Consider the following 26,480-nt stretch of genomic DNA (forward strand, 5'->3'; position numbering starts at 1 on the left):
TCCGCGGGGGCAGCAGCAGTAGGAATGCAGCGCGAGAGAGAGGAGGGGGCGAGGCCGCAGGGGCAACAGCGGCGGGGGAGAGGGAGAGGGGAGAGAGTGAGAGAGAGAGAGAGAGAGAGTGGAGTGAGGGGGGAGAAAAACGAGGAAAGAGTGTAACATAGAAGCGGAAGGCAAAAGGAGCACAAATGGTACACACACGGAAGAGAAAGCACACAGAGAGCAAAGCAGAAAAAAGGAGGAGAGAGGCAGAGGGCAGTCTAGTAGGAAAGCAGAACTCTCCCACTAGACACCAGGGATGAGGCGCAGGCAGAAGCTTGATGGTGGAGGAGGGTCTCTAACTCCTGACAGAGGTCAGGAGTTCAGAGGAACGAGGGCTCTACTTACCGGTGGAGCTACAGGAGGCAGAGGAGTTCACTGACCCGGTCAGTGGTATTGCATGTTCTACTGCGCAGTGGCCATCATTAAGTGGGGGGAGGAGAGGATAGCTGGGAGGCGGGATCGGGGGGTGGAAAATGGTGTGAAAAAAGGGGGCGGGCCGTGGGGGCTGAAGCGGCGTGGATGCAGCGAGAGAGGAGGGGGGCAGGACTGCAGGGGCAGCATTGGCGGGGGAGAGAGAGAGAAGGGAGAGTAAGAGTGAGAGCGAGGGAGCAGAGTGAGGGGAGAGAAAAATGAGGAAAGAGTGTAACGCAGAAGCGAAAGGCAAAAAGAGCACAAAAGGGACAGACACGGAAGAGAAAGCACACAGAGAGCAAAGCAGGAAAAAGGAGGAGCGAGGCAGAGGGCAGCCTAGTAGGAAAGCAGAGCTCTCCCACTAGACACCAGGGATGAGGCGCAGGCAGAAGCCTGCGGTGGAGGAGGGCCTCGAACTCCTGACAGAGGTCGGGAGTTCAGAGGAACGAGGGGTCTACTTACCGGTGGAGATATCGGAGGCAGAGCAGTTCACTGACCAGGCCAGTGGTATTGAGACACTTACACAGCTCAACGTCTTTAGTAAAGATTAAATAAAAATACCACCAGGACTCTTTTTACATAAATTGCTCAATTTCCATTTGAAGTCAAATAAATATGCAGCTTTTATGCAATGACTACACCTTATGAGGCATAATGAAAACCATAATTTTCTCTATGTTTGTTGTATCATATTTTTTATCAATTAAAGTGATGCAGATGACGAAGAGGATGACACGATTCATATGGGAAATGCCATAATGACCTTCTATGCAGCTTTAATTGACCTGCTGGGACGCTGTGCCCCCGAAATGCACGTAAGTTATCTTTTTGGTATAACAATAAATATTAACCATCACTGTGTTTCGGATTGGAGCCAGGTGTCTTTGAAACTGAGCTTAAACAATATTTTGCATGAAGAAGCATGGGCTGTATAGCTGTGCCCCCTCCCTGGGCTTCTAGGGCACCGTGTGATCTGGTACAGCTGGTGCTAAGTGTTGGTTATGCTGAAAAAATAGTGGTGCTAACAAGTACAGTCCCTCCCACCACTACAAATATCCAGGTCGTGCTCTTTGGTAGATTTTGGACAATTTTAAATTATGGTTTAATCTGTATGTTCCAGTCCTCCTAATTAATACCATGTAAAAAAATAGTTAAGACCAGTATTGAAGTTCCCTTCTGTGTCTCCACCGTGCCGCAGTCTCATAAATAAAAATACACTTTGTGATCAGGACCAACTATTGGGAATATGTCATCGCTTCTAGATCTTGTATATATGTTTATTTGATTGTGTCTCATGTTTCTGGTGTCTTGATTTGTGTCTAATTTATATTCTCAGTTATAAATGTGCTTCTTCCTACCTTATGATTGAAATGTGGTGTTTCATAATATTCCACAAGCAGTGGGGAGCTATCGCTCACAAATGTAGCAGTACATTTTCAAGATCGAAACTAGGAACAGGATTCTTGATAAAGAAGACTCACCCATATTTTTAGGTAATTTCAGAATTTGGATATCCGTTTAACTTTCTCAAAGTTCAGCAGGCCTTCTTCACAGCGCACTTGAAAAATCTCAATTTCCTTAGGTATCCTACACCGTATGGCAGGCCCAGTAGGGCGGTGCATAGGTTCTTGTGCTCCCTTGTCTGCCTACTTCATAGACCCCCTTCATCGGCACCCTTGCTGCTAGCACTGCCCAGCTGTGGCACTATGTATCGAAGAGTCATCTCCAATATTAAAGACAAAAGACACTCCACTATGAGTATCTCTTTCATTGCAGTGCTTTAACTATGGGTATGTTCTATAGATCTAGAAATGAGCATAACCCTTTTATCGCATACAGCGTCCTACATTCCTATTAAACTATGTGAAACGTCTGAGGCCAAACAGACGCCGAAGTCATCAGTCTTCTTCTCACGTTTTTCCTTCTTATTCCAGTTTGCAATCCCATGTACTTGTTTCTTTCACACTTTTACTGAACAGGACTATGTTAGTTATGCAACTGCTATATGGCATTTTTGTTTTAAGCTTGCATGCGGTCAAAGTAACTAGTATTTATAAAATTTCTCATACCAAGAGAAGACTTGAGTCCACTCTGCAGTCTGCTGATAGACTTATGAATCTATGTTTCAAACCCGTTACTCAAGCAAGCATGAATGTTGATGAGCAGCTTGGAAACTCCATAAACTGTCTCTCAGTAATAATATGAGTGCCTAAGCTTCCTACTTAATTGGCTGATTTTCAACGTTTTATTAAAAAAACAAAAACAGAATGGCATTCCCTATCGTACTATGAATGGGCCTGATTCACAAATGTTTTGAATATTTAAATACATCATAGTTGTGTGCAAAACTCTGCTCTTTTAGTTTAAAAATGCTTTATTTAAGCATTATTATAATATCATAACAAGGTAGCCAGTTGCAACATAGGTTCCGATGAGAAATAACAGAGTTAACAAAAGCATAATTGAGTTTTATAGTGAGATTATCAATATAAAGTAACAAAGCATTTTTGTGGATTTTATGTGTAAGAAGAAAAGAGAAGACAGGGAGACATGAAGGGAAGGGTGAGAGCCTTACAAAAGAACCATTTATGGAAATGTATATAACCCACCAGTATTCAAACAAACATAAACAACGATTAAGCTTGCGATAGAACCTTAAAGGGGATAAAATATTCTGTTTTCAGGAGATGAACATGAGTAGGCAAAAATGAGGATTGAGTCCTCCACAACTTGTCCCTCTTAATCGTATATTGTACAGAAGATGAATGAGCTCATTTGGGTCTACAACTAGAACACAATAAGTTCTGCCGTCTTTTGAAAGTAATCTGCATAGTGTCTTTCCAATTTGAAGTTATTATTTTGAAGGCAATAGCAATAAGAAGGCCCACAAACTTTTCAGTCATGGTGTCACCATTCCAGATGTGAGAGAATTCTCCCAGAAAAATTGAAACTTTATCAAATGGTAATTGAACAGAGCATATATCAATAATTTTATCCCAAACCTGTGAAAAGTGTAAACTTTAAGACATTCGAAAAATATGTGCAAAACATCACTGTTATCTGCAATACGTGGCCATCGCTTATCATCCATAGAGAATTGTTTTTAAAGAGAGAATAAGTATTTAAAAAAATCTATTATAAAAGAAAAAATTATTGAGTGTTGTTAGCTGAATGAGAAATGAATTACTTTTTGGCCAAACTTTGTTACTTAGGTATATCAGAAAGGATTGATTGAAGTTTTTTTTCTATTGTAATTCAACTTTTGTTTTGTCTTTTGGGGTAATCTGAGGAAGATAAATATTTATAATTTTGAGATGTTTTCCATTATCATAGGTGAGGAAAGTAAGTGGGGTTGATACGAAAAATATACTAAATCTTTGACGGAAAAAAGGAGATATAGAATTATGTGCTATTTGCTTCTAGACTGTGGGAGAAACAACAAAGTCTTGAGAGAGGGAGGTTCACATTTGTTTGAGGATGAAATTGGAATGGAAACAAATTATTATTGGTTATCTTTAGACATTTTGAGTTTGTATGGGAAGATGAGTAGTGTTATCATTCCACAAAAAACTTCTGAGACTGGTTTCAATGCTTTTAAAAACAAAATTTCACTTCATTGCAGAGTGAAATTGGTTTCTACTACGAAAGGTTTTAAGTTCTTATTTTCGTCCATAAGGTCCTCCAAGGTAAGCATAGATGGTGATTTAGGAGGTGGATTTGGGTATTTTTTCTCACGTTCGTTGCCTCCAACTGAATCGTATTAATGAGAGTGGGCTACTGAAGTAGGAGAGGTTAAGGGTTTAGGGATGGATGTTACTGAGTCCATCTTAGTTGCAGTCTCCGGCATATCAGAAGAATTAACACCACAATAAAGGGAACAAGAAAATGTGTTCCTGTGGGGTGGAGTGTAACTGATTGATTTGTGACATGTGGGTCTTCCCATCCAAAATTGAGAGAGAAATAGTCAAAAAGATGAGAAAGGATAGTCTCAAAAATGTAATTGCACATGCAAGAAATTTATTCCACCTACTATGAGAAATGTACTGGAAAGATAACAATTTCGTGAATGAAGAACCCAGTGAATGTGCATATCTTGTTTATTAAGAGTCTGAGGCAAAGATAAAGAAAAATCATCCAACATCGAACATCTGCAGCAATTACAAGTGGGGTGTAGATAACATGCTTTTACAATAAAGGTCAAGAGTAAGAAAAATTGATAGCACAAAGAAAGCACCAACATTCGGAGGCTGCATTGAAACTGTACTACATCTAGCCAATGGTAGAACAGGCTGGAATAAACAGAGAGGCCGGAATTTTGTGCGACAAAGCATTTCGTAGGCGGAAAGTAGTCAAGATGGCAGCGGCACCAGAAGGATGCATGTCAAGGCAATCATTTTCAATTTATGAAGCGGCATGAACATCCTCTAAAAAATGTTTCATGCTAGGCCCCTACACATCTGCTGCTCTTGCATATCTTCACCTGATTATGAGGCTTGGCAGAACCTTAGAAATCCTCTGTTAAGACACCAGCGGAAGGGAGCCTCACAGACTCAAGCCACACCCCCGCAAAAATATAATTCTATAGTGAAAAATCCCTTTCCTGATAGAATGGTGGGATTTTCCCCAGTAAATAGCATTCCCTCAAACATGGAATTTCATTGGCTTCAGTCTACTATTAGCATCAGGTTTATGAACAGCTCTGAGTTAGTACAAATTTAAAAGGTGTGAGACAGCGTCTAACTCACAGGTTTTTTGGTAGATGCCATTAATTTGCAGGTCATGTACAACAGTTAAATACTTGTCAAATTTACTCTTGTCATGGGTCAATGTGTTTTCAGGATAAAATGAAGCAGAATTTCTCCCAAATTTAAAAACGATGCAGAGGAAATAAATTTTGATTTTAATAAAAAAGTAAAATGTTTCCAGGCATCTCTTCTCATTTGCATAGCATTTTTGTATATGAACATGTGCACCTGTTGATATCCGGGTGCAGAAATGATCAGATTTGTGATTCCATCAGTGAATCTGTGATAGTTGCAGAGTCCAAGAAATCAAAGTAAGTCAGAAATCCACTCCAAACACACTAGAATCCTGACGAGAGCACATTTCAAGCTCTTTTTAACTCGAGGGAATCAGGCACAATCTATCTTTTGTGCATTGAATCTTATAATAAGATCACATGGATTGATTCTCCATAGGTCCTGTTTGCAAAGTATCACTGAAGAAGCGAGACATGGTGAATACTTAAGAAATGTACTATTTCGCAATTTGAAAAGATTTTAAATCTTACTTATTCAGGGATATTTTTGTTTCACCTATTTTATGCATCCTTAAAATGTTTGACATTTCACTGCATAACCTAGAACTGTTTTTCACAGTTATTTTTAATATTTCTTCACTAGCTAATTCATGCTGGCAAAGGTGAAGCTATTCGGATAAGATCCATTCTGCGCTCTTTGATACCATTAGAAGATTTGGTGGGCGTCATCAGCATTCCTTTCCAAATGCCTACAATAGCTAAAGGTAAGATCTGACAGGAGGTGCGGTTTGGACATGGCGCTACAGCGCTATTTAAAGGTTCTATAGCACATAGACTGTAGCTTACACCTCCTTCCTAATGTAAGTATTTCTTAAAGCAAAGACTTGTCTGCAACCCAGGCCCCAAGGAGCTAAAGCTCGATCATTTCAATGAAACAGTGATACTTTTCAGCTGAGAAGGGCCCTACATAGTCTGCCATTGGAACGTGAGGCATGGTCCGTCTTCCCTTTTTGCAGAAAGAAGCTCATTTTAATACTTTGGAATACACATGCCCACTGCTTATGCTACTGTGTCTCACCCTTAATCAATATGATATTGTATCTCAACTAACCTTGTCATAGTAGTTATACCATGGGAAATTAACCAGGAGCGGCTCACAGTGCTTGGAGGGGGCAGGGAGGCGCGGGGGTGCAAAAAATAAACATTAAAATAAGTTACAAAAATAAAACACTGATCTCGTTCCGCGCAGCGCCCGCTCTGGTCCTCACCCATCTTGCTGCTGCAGGAGGCACAGGCTCCCAGCCTGGCCTGCGGCCAATCCTGACGCTGCTCAAATCAGTTGCTGGGCTGGAGACAGCCTTCTGCGCAGGTCTGTTTGGCTGGCCCGAGACCGCAGCCAAACTTACATGCGATGTGAGGGGGAGTGCTGAGAACTTCCCTCTTGCTGCTTGACACCCATGTGGCCCGCTCCTTCAAAAGAAAAGGATAATAAACAACGTTTTGCAGCTGTTCCTGTTGGGGGGCGATGCTTCTCCGCCCTAAAGGAGGAGCCTCCCCTGAAATTAACACATTCTTAGTACTTCTGCACTGCCTGAAGGAGTTCTAAACCAACATAGATTTCTGCAATAGCAGCTGTGGGCGCTTTTACCCTGTGCTACTTAAAATATACCTTATTGTAAACACTGGTGTACATGGCAGGGGCGTAGTGACCCCCTCGCTTTAGCAGCTACAGCGGAGGTGGTGCTCTTTTTTAGGCCTCTTCTGTCTGCAACTCGGCAGACAAAAGCTTCCCTTTAACGCTGGATTATTCCGTCAAAAGAAGTGCAAGCAGGAGCAAGGAAAAACAACAGTGGATAAATAGAACAGAGAAAGGAAGGAATGTTGGAAGGAAGGGTGAAAAGAAAGATGTATGAATGAATGGGTGGATGAATGAGAATGTGACATAGGGGGTGAAAGGATGAGTGAATGATATGTGGTTGGGCAGGTGGAAGGATGAGTAAGTAAAGGGATGGGTGGATTGAGGAGTGAGGGAATGGATAGGTGGATGGACAAGTGAAAGAATGACAGAGTAAAGAGATGGATGAGTGAATGGATAGGTGGAGTAGCAGGTGAAAGTATGGCACAGTAAAGGGTTGGATGGATAAGTGAATAGATGCTGGAATGATTGGCAGGGTGGCTGGATGGATGGTAAAGTGGATGAATGTATGGCAGAGTGGATGGATGAAGGATGGATGGACCAGTGGATGGCAGAGATGGATGGAAGGATGGCAGAGTGGATGGATGGTAGATTGTGTGTGTGAATGGATGACGGATGGCAGATTGGATAGTTGGATGAATAGATGAAATTGGGAGCAATTGAATGATGTCTGAAAGTATGAATGGATGACAGAATGTAAAGGTGAGATAATGGATATCAGCTGGTGGATGGAATGGTGAAAGAATGAGTGGAAATAAGTATTAATGGAAGAGGCAAAGAAGCTGTTCTAGCAAGTGTTGGGCTCACTTGCTTGGTGACATTACTGGTTCAGATCAAAGTGGGAGCTATTTTAATTTTCTGGTCACTCCCTTGGTACATGGTATGTTCTCTGGAATTTTAAAGGGAAATTAGACAAACCTTAAAAACAGCACAAGTCTTTTGTAGTCTCTAGCTACAGTTATATGTTGACAGAATTGTAATGCAGGTAGCAGGCATAGTAAAAACAAGACACAACCCAGTAAATGACGTGATGACGCCAATCAGGCTCATTAAAAGTGGTGGAAGATTTTTTAACAGCTAGGAAGAATTGAAAATCACCCTGCTTCCAACAATGCTTCCCTTACAACTTCAAGAAAGATGGCTACTCTTTGTTACTCTTGTATGGTTGTCTCCACTCACTAGTTAAATATTTGTTCTATTTCCCTGTTTCTGCCACTTATCTTTTTGCCCTCATAGCACAAAGCATGTTAAATATAAGCACACTGCTTCATTATGTTCCATCATTTTATTGTGATCATGTAGCGTACTGTAATAACCAGTTAAATGCAGTGAGCGGCCATTCAATTCCCCTTGTCCATCATCGCCAGTTTTACCCAATGGCTTACTTTTTGCAATTCACCCACATTTAGAAAATCTTTTTTGCCGTGCATAATAGTTCTCCACATAATGCTAAATGCTGTATTGTAAATACTTTTAATTTATGAGAGAGCATAACTTGGCTGTACCATTATGTCTCATAGCATGTGAAATAGGGGAGTGGTCATTTTCTTATGTAAATATTTTGGAAATGGATTTCCCATAAAGTGGTGCACCGGAATGTATACAAGTAGAGTGCACAGATGATAATTATCTTATTTGTAACCCACATTTATTCATCGGTTGCAAATATGTTCATGTTTAAGTATTTTACAAAATGTTATTTTCAAAATCATTTTATAGTCACTGAGAGAAATTTGTTTAAATCATTTAACTAAAAGTACAATATATATAAGCGTTAGCTTGGCCAGAGTGAAGACCCGAATTCTCCTGCGTTTAATCTTCAATTTGGAAGTTTGTTTTATTTCATGTTTCTCTCAGCTTCACATGCATTAGCATGAATTTGAGATTATAAGGATTCTGTTGTGCAAAAAAGATGAGTGGGCCTGGGTTGATGTGTTACCAAAGTTGAAGAGGAGTAACTTGGAGACAGCAATCGAACACTCTTCTGAATTCCTGAGCACAGGAGTGAACCAAAGGATGCTTCAAGGATTAGTTGCCAATTAGGCAGTTGGTAGAGCTGTTGTTTATTGAAAGAATTCATCTCTGATTTCACTCATTGGAAGGATTGAGATTTAAGCAGGGTATAGTTAGCTGAAGGGCTTAGTCCCTTTTCCCTTTGAACAGAGCTGACCACTCTGAGATACAGACCTCTATTTCCAAAGACTTAGCGGCTTTATGCTGCACATGCCTCTCTTGACTGAACCTTCTACTGAAGTTCTGTTGTGCTAACGTTTTTCTCTGAACTGTGGTTAGATGTTAGGTTGATTAGCTATTCAGAAAGAAATGGTTAGACAGGAATATTTATCCTTAAATCCAAAGCATCATAGGTTTTTCCTTCTGTTTTGTATTGCTGTTATTAAAATATTAGTTTTCTATATATTGATTAAGGTTAGAGTAGTTTGTTGTTTTGATTCTCCTTTGGTGATGCTTTAAATTTATGCTATGGTTTTGAGACTCATTTATATAAGTTTGGCTTTGAGTCTGCAATCAAATTTTTACTTCAGTTTGGTCTCCTAGATTTAATGTGTGGCCGACAGGTTACACTGTGATTGATAAACTACTGGAACAGAGGAAAAGATTAATCGCGCTCAAGAGTTTAGAATTAGTATCCAGAGCTGGATCATATATATGCTCTAAATACTACTTTTTCAGATTCAGCAAACAAATATCCATGTTATGGCCTTCATTTAGCATGCTCTTCTCTTTTACAAAAGAGCCATTTCCCTTCTGCAACCTGGGAAACCATAGACCCATTTTGCCAACTGACACAAAAATGTTAATTAACTCATCTTATTTTTTATAACTCGAAATGCTGTCTTCTTCTAAAGAAGTCAGAAATACTTGAAACAATGGGTACAGTGGTAATGCTCTAGAATGTAAAGATTCTGATAGCATCTTAGCTCATGCATTAGGCTTTCTCTGAAAAGGTTTTACTGTAGCAGTCACTGTCCAGCTCTTCGTTTTTATCATTTTTATGTCTTGATCCAATTGGACTATTGAACAGCTTTTGCAGCAGTTATATTAAGCTGTTTATGTAAATGCGGAAAAGACCACACCAAGCTTTTTTGGACGTGTCTTAACATAATATATATCTAATTAGATGGGTGCAGCCCGATGTAAGACTTTTCAACTTTATCAGTTTAAAACCATCAAAATGCTGTTTTTCTGTGCATCTTTTCCTGAATATCCAATGGTCCTTAGAGTGATATCACTTCAAGGACCCCTTCTACCTATGATTAGGGCCATTTGTGTTCTGATCCCCACAAGATAATAGTATCCATCAATAAATCAGTCAATCAATCAATAAATCAATCAGTCCATCAATCAATCAGGATATGTAAAGCGTGGCTGATAAACCGAAAGGGTGTCCAGGCACTTGCAGGTCCTGTGGAAAGCAGCGGAAACGAGGGAAAAGCAAGGCAAAGGAACACTAAAACAGGGGAAAAAGCAATGAGAAAGCAGTGAAAATGAGGGAAAAGCAAGGAGAAGGCACACAAAGAAAGGGGAAAAGGAAAGGGAAAGCACGCAGGAGATAGGGGAAAAGCAAGGAAAAAAACAGTGAAAATGAGGGAAAAGCAAGAAGAATCACACAAAAAGCAGGAGAAAGCAGTGAAATCGAAGGAAAAGCAAGGTGAAGACACAAAAAAGGAGGAAAAAGCAAGGGGATAGCAGTGTGAAAGAGGAAAAGAAAAGGAGAGGCGCACAAAAAAGGAAAAAGTAAGGAGACCAATGAAAACAAGGGAAAAACAAGGTTTGGGCACACAAAAATGGGGAAAAAGCAAGGTAAAGGCAGTGAGAAAATGAGGGAGAAGCAAGGGGAAGGCACATAAAACTTGGGAAAAGCAAGGAGAAAGCAGTGAGAACAAAGGAAAAGCAAGAAGGCACACAAAAAATTGGGAAAAAGCAAGGAGAAAGCAGTGAGAGCAAGAGAAAAGAAAGGAGAAGGCACACAAGCTGGGGGAAAAAGCAAGGAGAAAGCAGTGAAAATGGGGGAAAAGGAAGGAGAATCATGCAAAAAAAAAATGGACGAGGAAGCAGTGAAAATGAGGGAAAATAAGGAGAAGACACTCAAAAAACATGGGAAAAAGCAAGGAGAGAGTAGTGAGAACAAGGGAAAAAGCAAGGAGAGGAACACAAAAAACGAGGAAAGAGCAAGGAGAAAGAGTGAAAACGAAGGAAAAACAAGGAAAGGGTACATAAAAACAGGAGGGAATCAAGGAGAAAGCAGTGAGAACGAGAGAAAAGCATGGAGAAGGCACTCAAAAACAGTGGAAAAGCAAGGAGACGACAAGAGTGATGCAGCAGCAGTGGAGAGCTGGGCCTTTGACCTGCTCCCTCAGCTTGGGATGACCCTTTAGTATGTTTCTAATTTCAACGCTTGGCTATTAGCCATTGTAAACTTGTGCTGGTGTTCTAGCCTAATCAATGAAATAAGATTAAATCTAATTCTTCACAACATTGCTTATCCCCGCTAAATAGTTTTGTATTTTCTCGCCCTAAACTGTTACCTTTACTGAAAGTGAGAGAAAAAATGTCTGACAGGAAATGAAAGGAAGACATGTGCATTCCTCCTCATTTACACATAAAACCACATGGATGTCTGTGAACTTAAAGGGCTTATATGGAGGTTTGATGCAAGTATGGGTAATGTGGTGTGTGTGCGCGATCTGACTTGGGGAGTCAAGCCTTGCATTTCCAGAGATCATTTGGCTAGAGTTTTAGCCTCCATTCAACGAGGGCTTGCCTCACTGAAATTCATTGCCCTAGGGATCATTTAAAAGCATGAGTCGGAATCTGCAATCTTACAAAATAGTAAACGTTCTACATATGTCACCATCTTGATTGCTGTTCTGCTGTGATCTGATGTGCTGGTGTAAATTTAAAGGGCATAGACATTTTCCCTGCCTTTAAAATATTGCATGGGTACTGCTCATGTCACCATCTAGCGTACCGGGACACTGTAATTACAGCAGAGTAAGAATACACAGTGCTGCACTGCCCCTTGGCTAGGAGGGCAGTATGTAGATGCCTAGTGCCAAAAGCAATTCAGAGTGCTAGTAACATGCTTATCATTTTATTCAGTGTTCATTGTAACTAATGATCTCGTCTAAGCATCGCAATATATTGTGCTGTGTGCAGTATTACCTTCTTACACTGCAACACCTAACAGAACTCTTTAAAACATGTCAAATATATCCAATGCTGCAAAGATTAGCCTATATTTGTTTGTTACTTAGCACGCAACATCTTAACCACTGGAAAAAAAACACACACAAACTACAAATAGAGCAGACTAACCAGCACAACTCGTACATATCCAATATAGCACTGGTATGAAGAACACCAACACATCTCCATTTACCTGGAGAAAAACAAGTCTATGTGCCTAGACTATGCATACACAATTGAAAAAGCCCTCTGGCTCTCAGGCACCAAAATTATACATCCACGGCTAAATAATTTAGACCTAATGAAGACTGTGACCAGAACACAATATTTGTAACACTGCACTCAGTACAAGCTAAATCAGGGTCTCATCCACAATAATTACGCCAGAACAGTGTGGAAAGTGAGTTGCCGAATTCACTGTGGCACCATACCAATTGCATAATTGTCTGATGCAAATGCCAGTAAATTATCAAAGTATTGAAAGAGCATTGCCTTCTCAGATCTGAGCAGGAAGGCTTATGTAATCCGGTCCTGGCCTCCCTGCAAATGTTTCTAGTCAGGGAACAGGCAAAGTACAAAACCTTCTTTCTAGTGTGCAAACCATTTGCGTTTCTCTCCAGATTTCCTGTGTGCTTCCCTGCTAGATGCCTTTGATCACAAGGGAACGGTACTGTCTATTTGATGAGTAAAATACATTCACATTCGCATCCAGGCCTTTTGGGTGAAGGATGACTGATTTACAGTATCTTTGGAGCTCCATGAGAGCTGTGAAGGCTGGGCTGGCCCCACATTAGCTTGTACGAGCCCCCGTCTTCCATAGCAGTAGCCGCATTACACTGACATAACATGGCGCATCATCTGCACCGTGGGTTACTCACAACACCAAGGAATCTTTGTTGACCAGATATATTCTGAGCACCATGTCCATCAACTCAGTGGTTTTGTTGTAGACCGCACAACAAAAAAATCCATAAGTTGAACTACATGCTTTGCAAAAGAACTAAAAAATCCTAGTTGCATGCAGTGCAGCACAGAACCTAGGCCCATATTTATACTTTTTGACGCTAAACTGCGCTAACGCAGTTTAGCGTCAAAAAATTTTGCGCCGTCTAACGCCATTCTGAAGCGCCATGCGGGCGCCGTATTTATGGAATGGCGTTAGCCGGCGCAAGCAGACCGGCGCTGCCTGGTGTGCGTGGAAAAAAACCACGTAGACCAGGCAGCGCCGGCGTTGGGAAAAAATGACGTTAGGGCGTCTTAAAATGGGGCAAGTCAGGTTGAGGCAAAAAAATCGCCTCAACCCGATTTGCGCCATTTTTTTACGACGCCCAGACGCCATTTCATGACTCCTGTCTTAGTAAAGACAGGAGTCATGCCCCCTTGCCCAATGGCCATGCCCAGGGGACTTGTGTCCCCTGGGCATGGTCATTGGGCATAGTGGCATGTAGGGGGGCACAAATAAGGCCCCCCTATGCCACCCAAAAAAAAAAAAAAAATGTAAAAAATTATACTTACCTGAACTTACCTGAATGTCCCTGGGGTGGGTCCCTCCATCCTTGGGTGTCCTCCTGGGGTGGGCAGGGGTGGCAGGGGGGGTCCCTGGGGGCAGGGGAGGGCACCTGTGGGCTCATTTTGAGCCCACAGGCCCCTTAACGCCTACCCTGACCCAGGCGTTAAATAGTGGCGCAAATGCGGGGTTTTTTGACCCGCCACCTCCCGGGTGTGATTTTTGCCCGGGAGTATAAATACGACGCATTTGCGTCGCCGTCATTTTTTTAGACGGGAACGCCTTCCTTGCATCTCATTAACGCAAGGAAGGCGTTCACGCAAAAAAATGACGCTATTTGCCCATACTTTGGCGCTAGACGCGTCTAACGCCAAAGTATAAATATGGCGTTAGTTTTGCGCCGAATTTGCGTCGAAAAAAACGACGCTAATTCGGCGCAAACGGAGTATAAATACGGGCCCTAGTCTATCGCTTTCCTTATTGTTTTGCATTGCACCTTTATTCAAATTCCTCCCTCTCGAACTGCAGTGCTCTGTCATGCTATTTCTTTCATTATATTTAATCTCTGCGCTTTATGGTTTAACTACTTATAGTTCTTTACCCTAAGTGATGCCCCAGCATCACTACTTGACAAACAATGAATCCTGGGTCTTACACCACCAAGATCTTTTTCTGCACATAAAATGTGATCTAATCACCTAGGGGCCAGTTATACATTCCCCAGTATAAGTAGCTTATTGAGGCAGAGGGAAGCGTGTAGGAGCATTGTTGGAAAATGTGCTTGAAATCCTAATGCGAATATGTGTTTTTAGAATGATTAGATTTATGATCAGCACATTGACTGACCCTTGTGCACAATGTTGCCTACTTGCTGTTTTCCTGTGCTTCTTTCCCCACCTAGATGGCACTGTTGTGGAACCTGACATGTCCGCTGGATTTTGTCCTGATCATAAAGCAGCCATGGTTCTATTCTTGGACAGAGTGTATGGAATTGAAGACCAGGATTTCCTTCTTCATCTCCTTGAAGTTGGATTCTTGCCTGATCTTCGTGCTGCAGCCTCTTTGGACACGGTAAGATAAATTTGTGCATATGTGCAGAACTTAATTTGTAAAATATTAAGTACAGGAACCGAGGCTTTACTCTGAAGCTTGCAGCCTGGATTACATAAGCTACTAGTGAATTTGGAATTTTGGACTGACTTTTCTTGCTCACATAAATTGCAGCGGTACTGGAATAATTATCTGACAAATGCAAAAATAACATTTCATCCAACTTACAAGTGTAAAATTACAGTTCTGAACTGGCCTGTTGGCGTAGGTGTCAATGAAAATGTCAGTGCAAATCTGAGTATGTTCAAATACTTCCTGCAGTCCCCCACAACATTAAAAAATGATTTCCTAGATCCTGGTAGTGCCCTTAAAAGGTGCAGGGGCACCACCAGGAGCCAAAAGAACTGCATAAGAAGCCCTTGTAGGTACTTATCGACTGCTCAGTGACCAAGCATTAAATACTAAATGTACCTCTCATGCTGCTCATTTAATATGCTTTTTTTCTTTTGTAGTTTTTAGGTGGCCAATTTTGTTGGTAACTCTGTTGAGAGCCCCAGAGCCCCCTCAGCCCTGCCTTCTGCAGGAGTCAGCAACACTATGGGCCTGAGTTAGATATTGACAGATGAGTTACTCCGTCAAAATGGTGATGCATATCCCGTCTGCCGAAATCTAAATCCCATTACATGCTATGGGATTTAGATTTCAGCGGACAGGATATCCATCATCATTGTGACAGAGTAAATTGCTCGCCAATATCTAAACCAAGCCCTATGTTTGTTTTATTTTTTGTAGGTTAGAGAGCACCAGTGACTACCTAGGACACTGCACAACATTTTTTTTTACATAGGTTCTGCTGTCCTGCTGGCTCACCTGTTTCCTAGCTCCTACCCTACAGAAGCATATTTTCTTTCTGCTCCTACTAGATGGGAGCAATTCTGTATTTCCCTCTCCACTCCCCTTTTGAAATTAATCGGCCCTGGAGCATGGCCTCCTCTACTTTTAACATGAATCAGCCCTGGGAGATGGGGTCCGTGGGGCCCAGAGTTTGGTCAGGGAGGTGCCCCCTCACCTTTCTAAAACAGATTGAGCTGCCTTCTAAGGGAATGAGTGGTGGAGTCCTAAAATGGCTGCCGTCACATCGTTGATGATGTGATGGCAGCCAATCAGATCTTATATCAAGATCTGCTAGCTCCATGGATCCACCAGAGTGAAATATCTACATCTTTTTAACCTTCATTTCTGAAAACCTCTGAACAGAACTACACCAAATCACAAAAAGCATGCTTTCTTGACCAAGATCTTGCTTTCTGCCGAAGTTGGTGTTATTCAGTTCAGCTGTTTTGGCTGTAAGTGTGTCTAATTTTCCCATGAAAAAATGAATGGGAAAAACACATTTTGCGACCCCACCTTCTCTCTGCCCCCACATGAAGGATTAAACCTGAAACTCAATCATGCAGGAAAACAACACAGACAATTGTTTTTCAAGAATGATTGCATTTGCACCTTAAAACATAAGCATGCAAAAGGCATTCTATGAATTGGTTTCTATGAAATGGTAAATGTGATTCAGCATGAAAATTTACCTTAAACAGTCTAAATCAGATACAACTGAACATGACCCGTAGCAGTGTTATGTTACGTGAGTGTCAGACTCAAGTTGTGTTAGGAAATTATTGTGCAGTCCATACAAATACCATCCACTGCCCAACTGCTGAGTGTTTTGGCTTTAATACTGCTATGGACAAGGAGGCATTGTATGTAATTTCATTTATATAGTCTTAGTACCCCTCTTGAGACAGTGAAGTGCTTTACAATGAACAGCATGAGTTTTTTTTACAGGCTATTGGGATTTCTCTTGTGCATTTAGGGAAACCATTCCATGCATTTACTCCAGTTTTGTTGAGGTAGATTAAATTAATAGGAGTTAGTTGTGATTGCTAGTGAGTGGGGAGTATGTGAATTCATGCAGACGGTTGGCAATATTAATAGATGAGCCACTGGAGATTGAATATTGTTAGGTTACAAAGGTATAGCTTTTTAACTAGACCCTGTGATCCTTGAGATGATTATTTTGCAAAAAGTACAATAATACAGATTATGGCTAACATGCAAGTGATTTAGAGAAGAATGTGCTCAGAGAGAGGAGGAATGCAGAGGATGGAAAGTAAGGGGAAGATAACTGGAAACAAAAAAGGAGAGGCAACTATTTTTAAGCCAAGGTCAATGCTCATGAGGATTCACAGGATGCTTTCTTGAGATTGCATGCAGTCTTAGGATGCATAACTGAAACAAACAGTATTTGCACATGTGATAATGTTGTGTTTGATAGTCTATAGAATCAGATGAACAATCCATCCCCTGGAAGGCCACCATTAGTCCACCATTTTAGCAATAACAACTATTCTGCTCAAAGAAGCATAAAGTAGTGACTGACTGCATGTATAAAGAAAATGCCAAGAGATTTAAGTTGTGCTAATAGGCAGCAGCAAACTCATGATCATAGCCATGTAGGAGAGTATACATGGGAGATAATGCAGACATTGAAAATAAGATTCTGCAAATGCTGGAACAGGTGACTTACAATGTTTGCCCTTATATTTTGGCTTACAGTACCAATTAAGAAAGTGAAGTACCACTCATTTTGGATGCCCTGGTTGTTGCATGACTGATAGCTTCCCAGACAGTATAATAATATTGCCTGAATTCCTGTGACTGGAGGGCAGAGACACAAACACTGAAGGGAGCAGGTACATCCTTAGCTAACACTTTGATGACTTCCATCAATCAAAAGTGTGCTGATTAGTTCTTACTTAGCTCTGCTAGTTGGAAGATGTTAGGGGTGAGGGTTGGTTCATAGTTTCTGCTGTTCTAGTGAGGAAGTATCTAGGCTACCTCTGCCCTTTGGCTGTCCCTAATTGCTACTTTCAAAAGGTTATTGACAGCCAGGGGCAAAAATCTCATGCTTATTTGTGGTCATGTTGTGGGTACGCCTTCATAGAGCCAACACCAAGGCTACCCTCTTGCATCCTTTTTGTCCTACAATTGTACTTTTGTATCGGCCCTCTTCTGCTGTTTAAACATATAAAAATATGCAGAACCGACAGTCATTTGAGAAGAAAAAAATCTCATGTAGCATATTCTATGTATAATCCACATAAGATGAAAATTAAATGTAAGTTGCACCTGCTCCGCAGAAGTGATTAGGTCACATATAATTTTCACATTAATTGATTGGACTATAGGTATGTAAATGCAACTCCGATTTACAAATGCGGATTCTTACCTATAGCCCCATGTCCTGTCTTCTCTTCTGCGTGGAATGATTAGGCACAATTGAAGGCGAAAGGTAGAGAAATATCAATCATGACTCAACCAGCCTGTACTTTGGAAGGACCCAGTTAATAAATACACATGCAATATATTCACTTAAATGCCAGGGGTTTCTAGGCTTGGGTAGACACAGCATTATCTGTTTTTGCCAGGCTCATTTACTCAAACAAATAAATAAAAAGATGTACAAATATACATTCCTAGAAGGACTTTGTTTCAGCCTTCATTATCCATTGCCAACTGTCATTCACATTTTTCTATAGCCCACCATAGCGTAGATCATGTGTCAATGAGTCAGTTGTCTTCCCTCTGCTCTGTGACTGATTGAATATTTTCTGATCATATTTGCACATCGGCTTAAAAGGAAATGCACGTAAGTGCCACGGATTGGCAGTCAATAGTTTAGTCAGTGTTTTTCCCATTCATTATCCATGCTTTTTGTTTTTGGTAGTCATCCATGTGTTTATATTATGCCTTCAGATTACAGTGATTCAAAGCCAATGGGATCTTCTACTTACACTTATAAGAATCATATTTTCATGTGATGTGCTCTAAAATGTGAAAGGGTTTCTATGTCTGTTCTAGCTACATCTGCTTGCTTGGAAGCACTCATACTCTTCTATTGAATGATATATGATAGTTAATAAAAAAAATACATTGGAAGCATAGGTCAGTCATGTTTAGGCAGAGGTTTGTCTTTGACAGAGCGGCTCTTGCTAGACAATTATGTGAGCAGCTCTAAAAGGGCTTTGGCTCCGCCCACATTTTCTGAGTCAGAAGTATATGTTTTGGATGGGCAGAACTTGTGTGCTTCCACAAAAAAGTGCTTGCCCTCCATTTAGCTTTTTAATTATCCTGCTGCCTAAACTTTCAGGGGAACGCACATGACACTGAATTGCTAGTAGTGTGTCTTAGATAACTATATAATAATGTATGTTGTTCTTTTCTCTCTAACAGCAGCACAGATGGAAGAGGGCAGTCTCTAACATATGTGGATTTTTAGTTCTGGCTTGACATTGCAACTGTCGCCTGACCTTTTAACTTAAACTAATATTATTCTACAGTTATTTGTATCCACACAAACCATGCTATTTACTTGTAATGCTCCACATTACAGTGCAACATTCCTTTAAAGCCAGATATTTTTTCATTGCCAGTGCTTGTTCATGTTAATTTTGTGAAACAAATTTGCAATAAAAAATGTTCCCATTGCACCAGCTTGCAACATCAGATCTATTACCTTGCCAGTGCGTGGTACCTCTGTGAAATGGAGTGCTGAAGGGCTGCTGCGGAGATTGTTGTTATCTTTTATTGTGTGTGGTTTCCTCCTCCTATGGCATAACATTATGTAAAAACTAAAAAGGTAGAAGGTGCTGAATGTCTGTGTTTCCTTTGTGTAAAAAACAAGATCCTAGACATTAGGGTGAGTGAATCCAAGTTTCATTCTCCTGAGTAAAAACAAGAAAAAACCTTTGCCTTCACTCACGTATAACGGGTCTTATCCTATATCACATTGTGTGTTTACTTCCGTATGCAGACTTGCAGGGCCCACAAGTACCGTCATTCTGTGCGTCCTATTCTATCAAATATGTATATTCTCACATGCATGGGCATTTCTCTCTTTGCACCTGTATGAAAGCATGCACATCAAAAAGGTGTGGAGTAGTGGGTCCACCAACCACTAAAACTCCATGAATGTCTGGCCTTCCCTCTCTTAAGGGGACATGAAGACACCCACAGGAATGTATGAGATCAGTGACTGTGTGTCTTATAACATGGGGTCCCTTCGACTGTCTGTGTGATAATAATTCAATTTCATAACTGCACCCTTCAGCTGAGAGATGTGCAAATAGCCTAGACCCTCCATGTCCACTGTCCCTATGTAGTGCATTACATTTCACCCAATTTCGGCGTGCTGCAATTTAGTGCATGCCTCACGGCTAGTTTGCTCACATGCATGTTTTTGTAATTTGAATGTGAATCTGGGTGGATGGAATTTTTCACTTGTGCAGAGCTCCTTATAAAGTAGAGGGCATATTATATTTTAAAACCACACATCAACAAGAACACATGCAGTAACTAGGAACACATAAGGGGCAATACCCAACTATCGCGACTGCTAGACAAATGGCAGGGATACCACAGGCCCGATCAGGGACATCTTATGGCTGTTTGGGTGCTGGGCCAAAAGTATTTTGGGTGGCCCTGCTTGGAACAGCTTTGAATTTATGATCCAATTTCAGCTCCTTCATGCTGTCTTTGGTCAGGTCACTGACAGTGCACAAGCAGACATCCAAATTCTAAATTTGTTACATTTACTATTCAGGGATAGTGATGTGTTATCAATCTTGTAACACAACTGCAGCTCACTAATATTACTCCAAGTAATCTCTGTGACACCCCCCATTTCTCATATGTGAATAACTGTTTGAATCTAAAAGAAACTTTTTATGGCTGATGCATAAAACATAAATACAACATTCCCTGCAAAATCTCGGTAATAGACTCGCATATCACTCATATTAAAAATAAATTAAAGGCAAATAGTATTTAAAACAACATGTTTAAGAATCCTTCAAGGTCATCAGGGCCAGACTCACTCCATTACCATATTTCTAGACCTCAACTAGATGGTCTTCTTTAGGGTGATGATATACAGTTCTTGTATTCCCTTGGTGTTCTAAAGTGACATGCATTCCAGAAAGTGCCTGCTTTTGTTTTTTGATAAAAGCAATCCTCCAGTACTGGATCTTTCCTAGATTCAATCACTTGAATCATTCCCCGTCGTCGAAAGGGGAGTCCCACAGTACCATTGGGAGCAGTGTTATGTTTAACATAGTCTGGGAAGGCCATAAAACCTTCACTCTAGTAACATGTCTCTATCATTTAAAATAGACTAAACTTCAACCAACCAGGTTGAAGCACCTTCTAGAACACTTCCCTCAGAGGCTTCTGTCTCTCAGATTTTCTACTGCAGGTCATTTGAAGGAGTCTCCCCTGAGCTGTGCTTTTTTTGTTCTACTTATTCTCAATCATAAGACAACTATCTCCATTTCTACCTGCTACAACAGTTACCAGCTGCTTCAGATCTGAGTTCACAATGTCAGAACAGGCTAAAAAGGTCTTTTTTGACCATGTGAACCTGTGGGAAGAAAAGACTGCATTCAGAAAATCAGCACTAGCACTGTATATACTGCCTATTCCCACCCCACAAGGTGAAGGATTGTAAGGTATGTCATACCTTTTCTGCGAAAACCCTAAAAGACAGAGGGGGTGTTATTGCTGTCTTTTCAAAAGCTTAAATCAAGGGCACACCCTATTTCTGGGAAGGACAGTGAAGATTCTTCATCATCTTATTGGAGAGTTCTGAAAAGGGAGAGGGAGAGGTTAGAAGATCGGTCACTTCAGAAGCCTCACAAGAAATTCTCTAAAAAGACTCACCATGGATTTCTCAAGGAACACAGCAACTCTGAAAGACACTCTTATAAATGTGAGGAACATGACTTTCCCTCAGCAAAACCAGGGAAATCAAAATCTGACCCTTCCACACCTTCACCTCAATTTTCCAATGTCTTCGGCGCCACTAATGAAGAAATCGTTGACAAGCACACCATTGACAAAGAAATCATCTACTACACTGTCAACTATGAAGATGACAACAACAATACTGTCCACGGCGCCCATCCCTTTAAAAATCAAACTGATCTACCTCATCAATGACGACAACACTGTTCAGTTTGAAATAGTTTCCAACGACGCCCATCAAGCAGCCGTCAACAACCTAGCCAATGACATTGACGACATCGTCAACGAGAGAAAAAACAAAGGAAAAGCTAAAAGAAATGGTAAAAACAAGATCTCTGATGCCATTGCATACATACCCAAGTAAGGTGTCACCTCTGCCACCCAGCCATCGCCTGTATGAGGATGGCTTAGATGATGATGGTCTTTTGAGGTATCACGCAGTCCATCAGAGCTGCATGTAAAATACCAGCAGGAAGATGACGAGGAAGAAGAATATTATGGCCAAGAGTATTACCCTCCTCAGCACTTGGGTCTCCATTATCAAGACCAATTCCAGCCATATCCACAACAGCAGTACCGTAGGGATGTGGTGTGTGTACCAAGGACATTAGTTTCGGACCTGCAAATAATGCTGGAGGATTGCAACAAACACTTTCCTCCTACAACCACCTCACTCAAGCAGGTGACTGGGCCTCTTAAAGCTCCTCCAGCACCTTCTTCCTCAGAACTGTACCATCAGCCACCTCAGCAAGGCATACTACACAGTTCAGAACCATTCCTGTGCATGGCACCCCATCTTATGATGACTACAGTAAAGAGGATGACCTTCATGATGTCCACACGGAATGGAACGATTACCTCATTCTGACTTTGTCATCCCCAACGCCACCACGCATATGGTCACCCCCTGAAGATATAGGAGGTTAGATAATCTCCTAAAAAGGGCACAGCAAATATTTGATCTTCCCATGACAATTAAGTATGCTGACTGCTTCTTCGATGATTTTAAGGAAACCTTCCGATAAAAGTGTTAGAGCTAGTCCTGTCATAGACTGCATCTGACAGGAAGGTATAAAGACCACGAAAAATGTGGCTGCAGTGGATGCAATACTGCTGCGCCTAGACAAAAAGCATTCGACCTCAGAAGGTTCTCCTGCCTGCCTCATAGGACATGAAAAATGCCACTCTGTAGTCACTCAAGCGGTCCAGTGACATTCTAAAAAACCACCCACAACAATTTCAGAACCTTCTGATGAGGAAGGCAGACACCTCTGAAATTGAATCTCTTCGGTGTCTGCACTGGCAGTACAGGTGGAAAACTCATTGGCAGTGCTGGGAAGATACAACTGCAAAATGTGGTCTGACAAACCACCATATCTTGACCGTCTACCAGAAGATTCAAAAGCCGAAGTGAAGAAGGTCCTGCAGGAAGGATAAAATTGACTGCATCATGGACATCGTGTCCACAGGTTTTAGACAGCTGGTAGGAGCAGCTGTCCTACAGAGACACGGGTGCTTGAAAGCCACCTCTTTTAGACCAGAGGTTAAAAGCAAAATTCTGGATCTCTTATATATAATGGTGAAGCCCTCTTTGAAGCACATTGATGATGCCCTCTAGGCCATCAAAAAGGATAGCGGCACCACAAGGTCACTGGGTACTCTGCAGTATTGACAGATTCCTTTTCCTGGCATATGAGGCAGAGGACACTTCTCTTGCAGAGGAAGCTACCAACAATACCGGTACCAATCATACCAATCTGGGCCACGACAGTTCTGCCTGCATTACCAACAACAACAGCCTTCTCGGCAGCTTACATAACACAAACCCAGACAGGAAAGCTGGGTTGACAGGATGAGGACACAGAACATCAGCTGTGATGAGTTACAGTCCAGACCGTGCTCCTCAAAGGGGCCATGGAATGATTCCTGAAAATCAGAAGGGGAAAGGTTTTTATTTCCATTTCTTCTTGGTCTGGAAGAAGTCAGGGGAATGGAGACCTATCCTGGATTTAAGAAAATTGAACAAATATCTCAGGAAACAGAAATGTTGCTTGGTCACACTTCAGGATATCCTGCAGCTTCTAAACCAGGAAGATCATATCAAATCAAACCAAATCATTAACATTTATAAAGCGCGCTACTCACCCGTGCGGGTCTCAAGGCGCTAGGGGATAGAGGGTGTTACTGCTGCACGAAAAGCCAGGTTTTTATGAGTCTCCGGAAAGCAGAGTGGTCCTGGGTGGTCCTGAGGCTGGTGGGGAGGGAGTTCCAGGTCTTGGCCGCCAGGAAGGAGAAAGATCTCCCACCCGCCGTGGAGTGGCGGATGCGAGGGACGGCAGCGAGTGCGAGGCCAGAGGAACGGAGGGGGCGGGTGGGGATGTAGAAGCTGAGGCGTCGGTTGAGGTATTCCGGTCCCTTGTTGTGGAGGGCTTTGTGTGCGTGGGTGAGAAGTCGAAAGATGATCCTTTTGCTGACTGGGAGCCAATGCAGGTGTCTCAGGTGTGCGGAGATGTGGCTGTTGCGGGGTACGTCGAGGATGAGGCGGGCCGAGGCGTTTTGAATGCGTTGCAGCTGATTTTGGAGTTTGGCTGTGGTCCCAGCGTAGAGGGTGTTGCCGTAGTCCAGGCGGCTCGTGACGAGGGCGTGGGTCACGGTTTTTCTCGTGTCGGCTGGGATCCAGCGGAAGATCTTGCGGAGCATGCGGAGGGTGAGGAAGCAGGCGGAGGACACGGCGTTGACTTGCTTGGTCATGGTGAGAAGAGGGTCCAAGATGAAGCCGAGGTTGCGGGCGTGGTCTGTGGGGGTCGGTGCGGTGCAGAGGGCCGTGGGCCACCAGGAGTCGTCCCAGGCGGACGGGGTGTTACCGAGGATGAGGACTTCTGTTTTTTCAGAGTTCAGCTTTAGGCGGCTGAGCCTCATCCAATCTGCGACGTCCTTCATACCCTCTTGTAGGTTGGTCTTGGCGCTGGCGGGGTCCTTGGTGAGGGAGAGTATAAGTTGGGTGTCGTCGGCGTAGGAGGTGATGATGATGTCGTGCTTGCGTACGATGTTGGCGAGGGGGCTCATGTAGACATTGAAGAGTGTCGGGCTGAGTGATGAGCCTTGAGGTACGCCGCAGATGATCTTGGTGGGTTCTGAGCGAAACGGAGGGAGGTAAACTCTTTGGGAACGGTTTGAGAGGAAGGAGGCGATCCAGTCCAGGGCCTGGCCTTGGATCCCGGTGGAGCGGAGGCGGGTGATTAGGGTGCGGTGACAGACGTGTCGAAGGCAGCCGAGAGGTCGAGGAGAATGAGGGCGACTGTTTCACCGTTGTCCATCAGGGTTCTGACGTCGTCTGTGACTGAGATGAGGGCGGTTTCCGTGCTGTGGTTGGTTCGGAATCCGGTTTGTGAAGGGTCGAGCAGGTTGTTGTTTTCCAGGAAGGTGGTCAGCTGTTTGTTGACGGTCTTCTCTATTACCTTGGCTGGGAAAGGCAGGAGAGAGATGGGGCGGAAGTTTTTCAGGTCGCTCGGGTCAGCCGTAGGTTTCTTTAGTAGGGCGTTGACTTCGGTGTGTTTTGACAACATAATATTTCCAGGATGTATACTTTCACGTCCTGATACATCCACGCGATTGAAGATTTTTAAGATTCACAGTAGCCGGCAGCCATTATCAGTTCAAAGTCCACTCATTTGGCCTGAAATATGCCTGTCACATTTTCACAAAGTGCCTGGCTCCAGTAGCAGCATTCTTAAGACAGAAAAAAATGCAAGACTTTCCATATATCACAGATTGGCAGGTCAAGGTACCTTCCCATCAATCTGAACAGAGGTCAACTAACACATGCGTATGCCTTTTCACCATGCTTGGCCTAACGCTGAACCCATCAAAATCATCCCTTCAGCCATCCAGGAGAACAACTTTCTTGGGTATTACCTTGGATACTGTCCAAAACAAACATATCCAGGTGGACAATATTGTTGCACTTGGCCCATTTAGTGCAGGGAAAAAAACACTTTCAGTTTGCTTATTGAAATCTCTGGCACGGATGATTTCATCATGCATTCCCTTAGTACTGTTTTGCCGCCTTGTGATGCAACAATTGCCACAGGAACTCGACAGGCAATTTAATCCAAACATGAGGCTCTTTCAACAGTTCAGATCATGTCAGCCCCGGGAATACGTACAGCTCGTTCTTGGTGAATTCAAGAAGTGAACTTACCCACAGGCCTCATGTTCAAATGTCTGGTTTCTTGGTTGGTCATCACAACAGATGCTTCCATAGAGGGTTGGTAAGCTCAACTACAAGATTTGCAAGTCAGTGCCAAATGGGAACCGTCACAGTTACTCCTGTATATCAACCTGGTGGAACTCAAGGAAGTACACGTAGCCTTGCAAGACTTCCTGCCGAGAATACAAAAGTCTGCAGTGCTCATCCAGACAGACAGCACCACAACCAAGCGCTATGTCAACAAGCAAGAGGGCACAGGATTTCAATTGCTGTCCCAAGAGGTGTAAAGGATTTGGGAGTGATCAATCAGTCATCACATAGATGTAAAGGCAGAAGAAGCAAAATGTCATCGCAGACACGCTACACAGGATGAGACATACCTGTCATGAATGGGAGCTCAATAAGGACGTCCTGCAGGAAGTTTTCCACCAATGAGGAAAGCAAAATCAGGACCTGTTCACAATCGCCCAGAACCGGAAATACTGATTCAACTCAAGCTGGCACCTAGAACAAGGATCATGGGTGAGTGTGTTTTTGATCCCATGATCCAGAATCTTTGCATAAGCTTTTCCTCTGACTCCTCTCCTTGTAAGAATTCTCATGAAGATGAAGGCAGAGCCCTGAAGGCTCAATCTGATAGCTCTGAGATGGCCAAGACAGCATTGCTTCATGGAGTTACTTCTCCTATCAAAGCATATCCAACTACATCTACTTCTGTCTCTACTGACAATGAACCAAAGCAACG

General features: G+C 42.4%; 1 protein-coding gene across 1 annotated transcript in view; it reads left to right on the forward strand.

The window, feature by feature from the left end:
- The window catches only part of RYR2 (ryanodine receptor 2), a 2,714,825-nt gene that overhangs the window by 1,731,338 nt on the left and 957,007 nt on the right, over nt 1-26,480 (forward strand). The window contains exons 46-48 of the mRNA XM_069234403.1: nt 1,160-1,265; nt 5,853-5,973; nt 14,522-14,691. Coding sequence (XP_069090504.1) covers nt 1,160-1,265; nt 5,853-5,973; nt 14,522-14,691 — 397 coding nt within the window. The remainder of the gene's footprint in view (nt 1-1,159; nt 1,266-5,852; nt 5,974-14,521; nt 14,692-26,480) is intronic.

This window comes from Pleurodeles waltl, chromosome 5, assembly GCF_031143425.1.
Source record: "Pleurodeles waltl isolate 20211129_DDA chromosome 5, aPleWal1.hap1.20221129, whole genome shotgun sequence".
In the NCBI taxonomy this organism is placed as follows: domain Eukaryota; kingdom Metazoa; phylum Chordata; class Amphibia; order Caudata; family Salamandridae; genus Pleurodeles; species Pleurodeles waltl.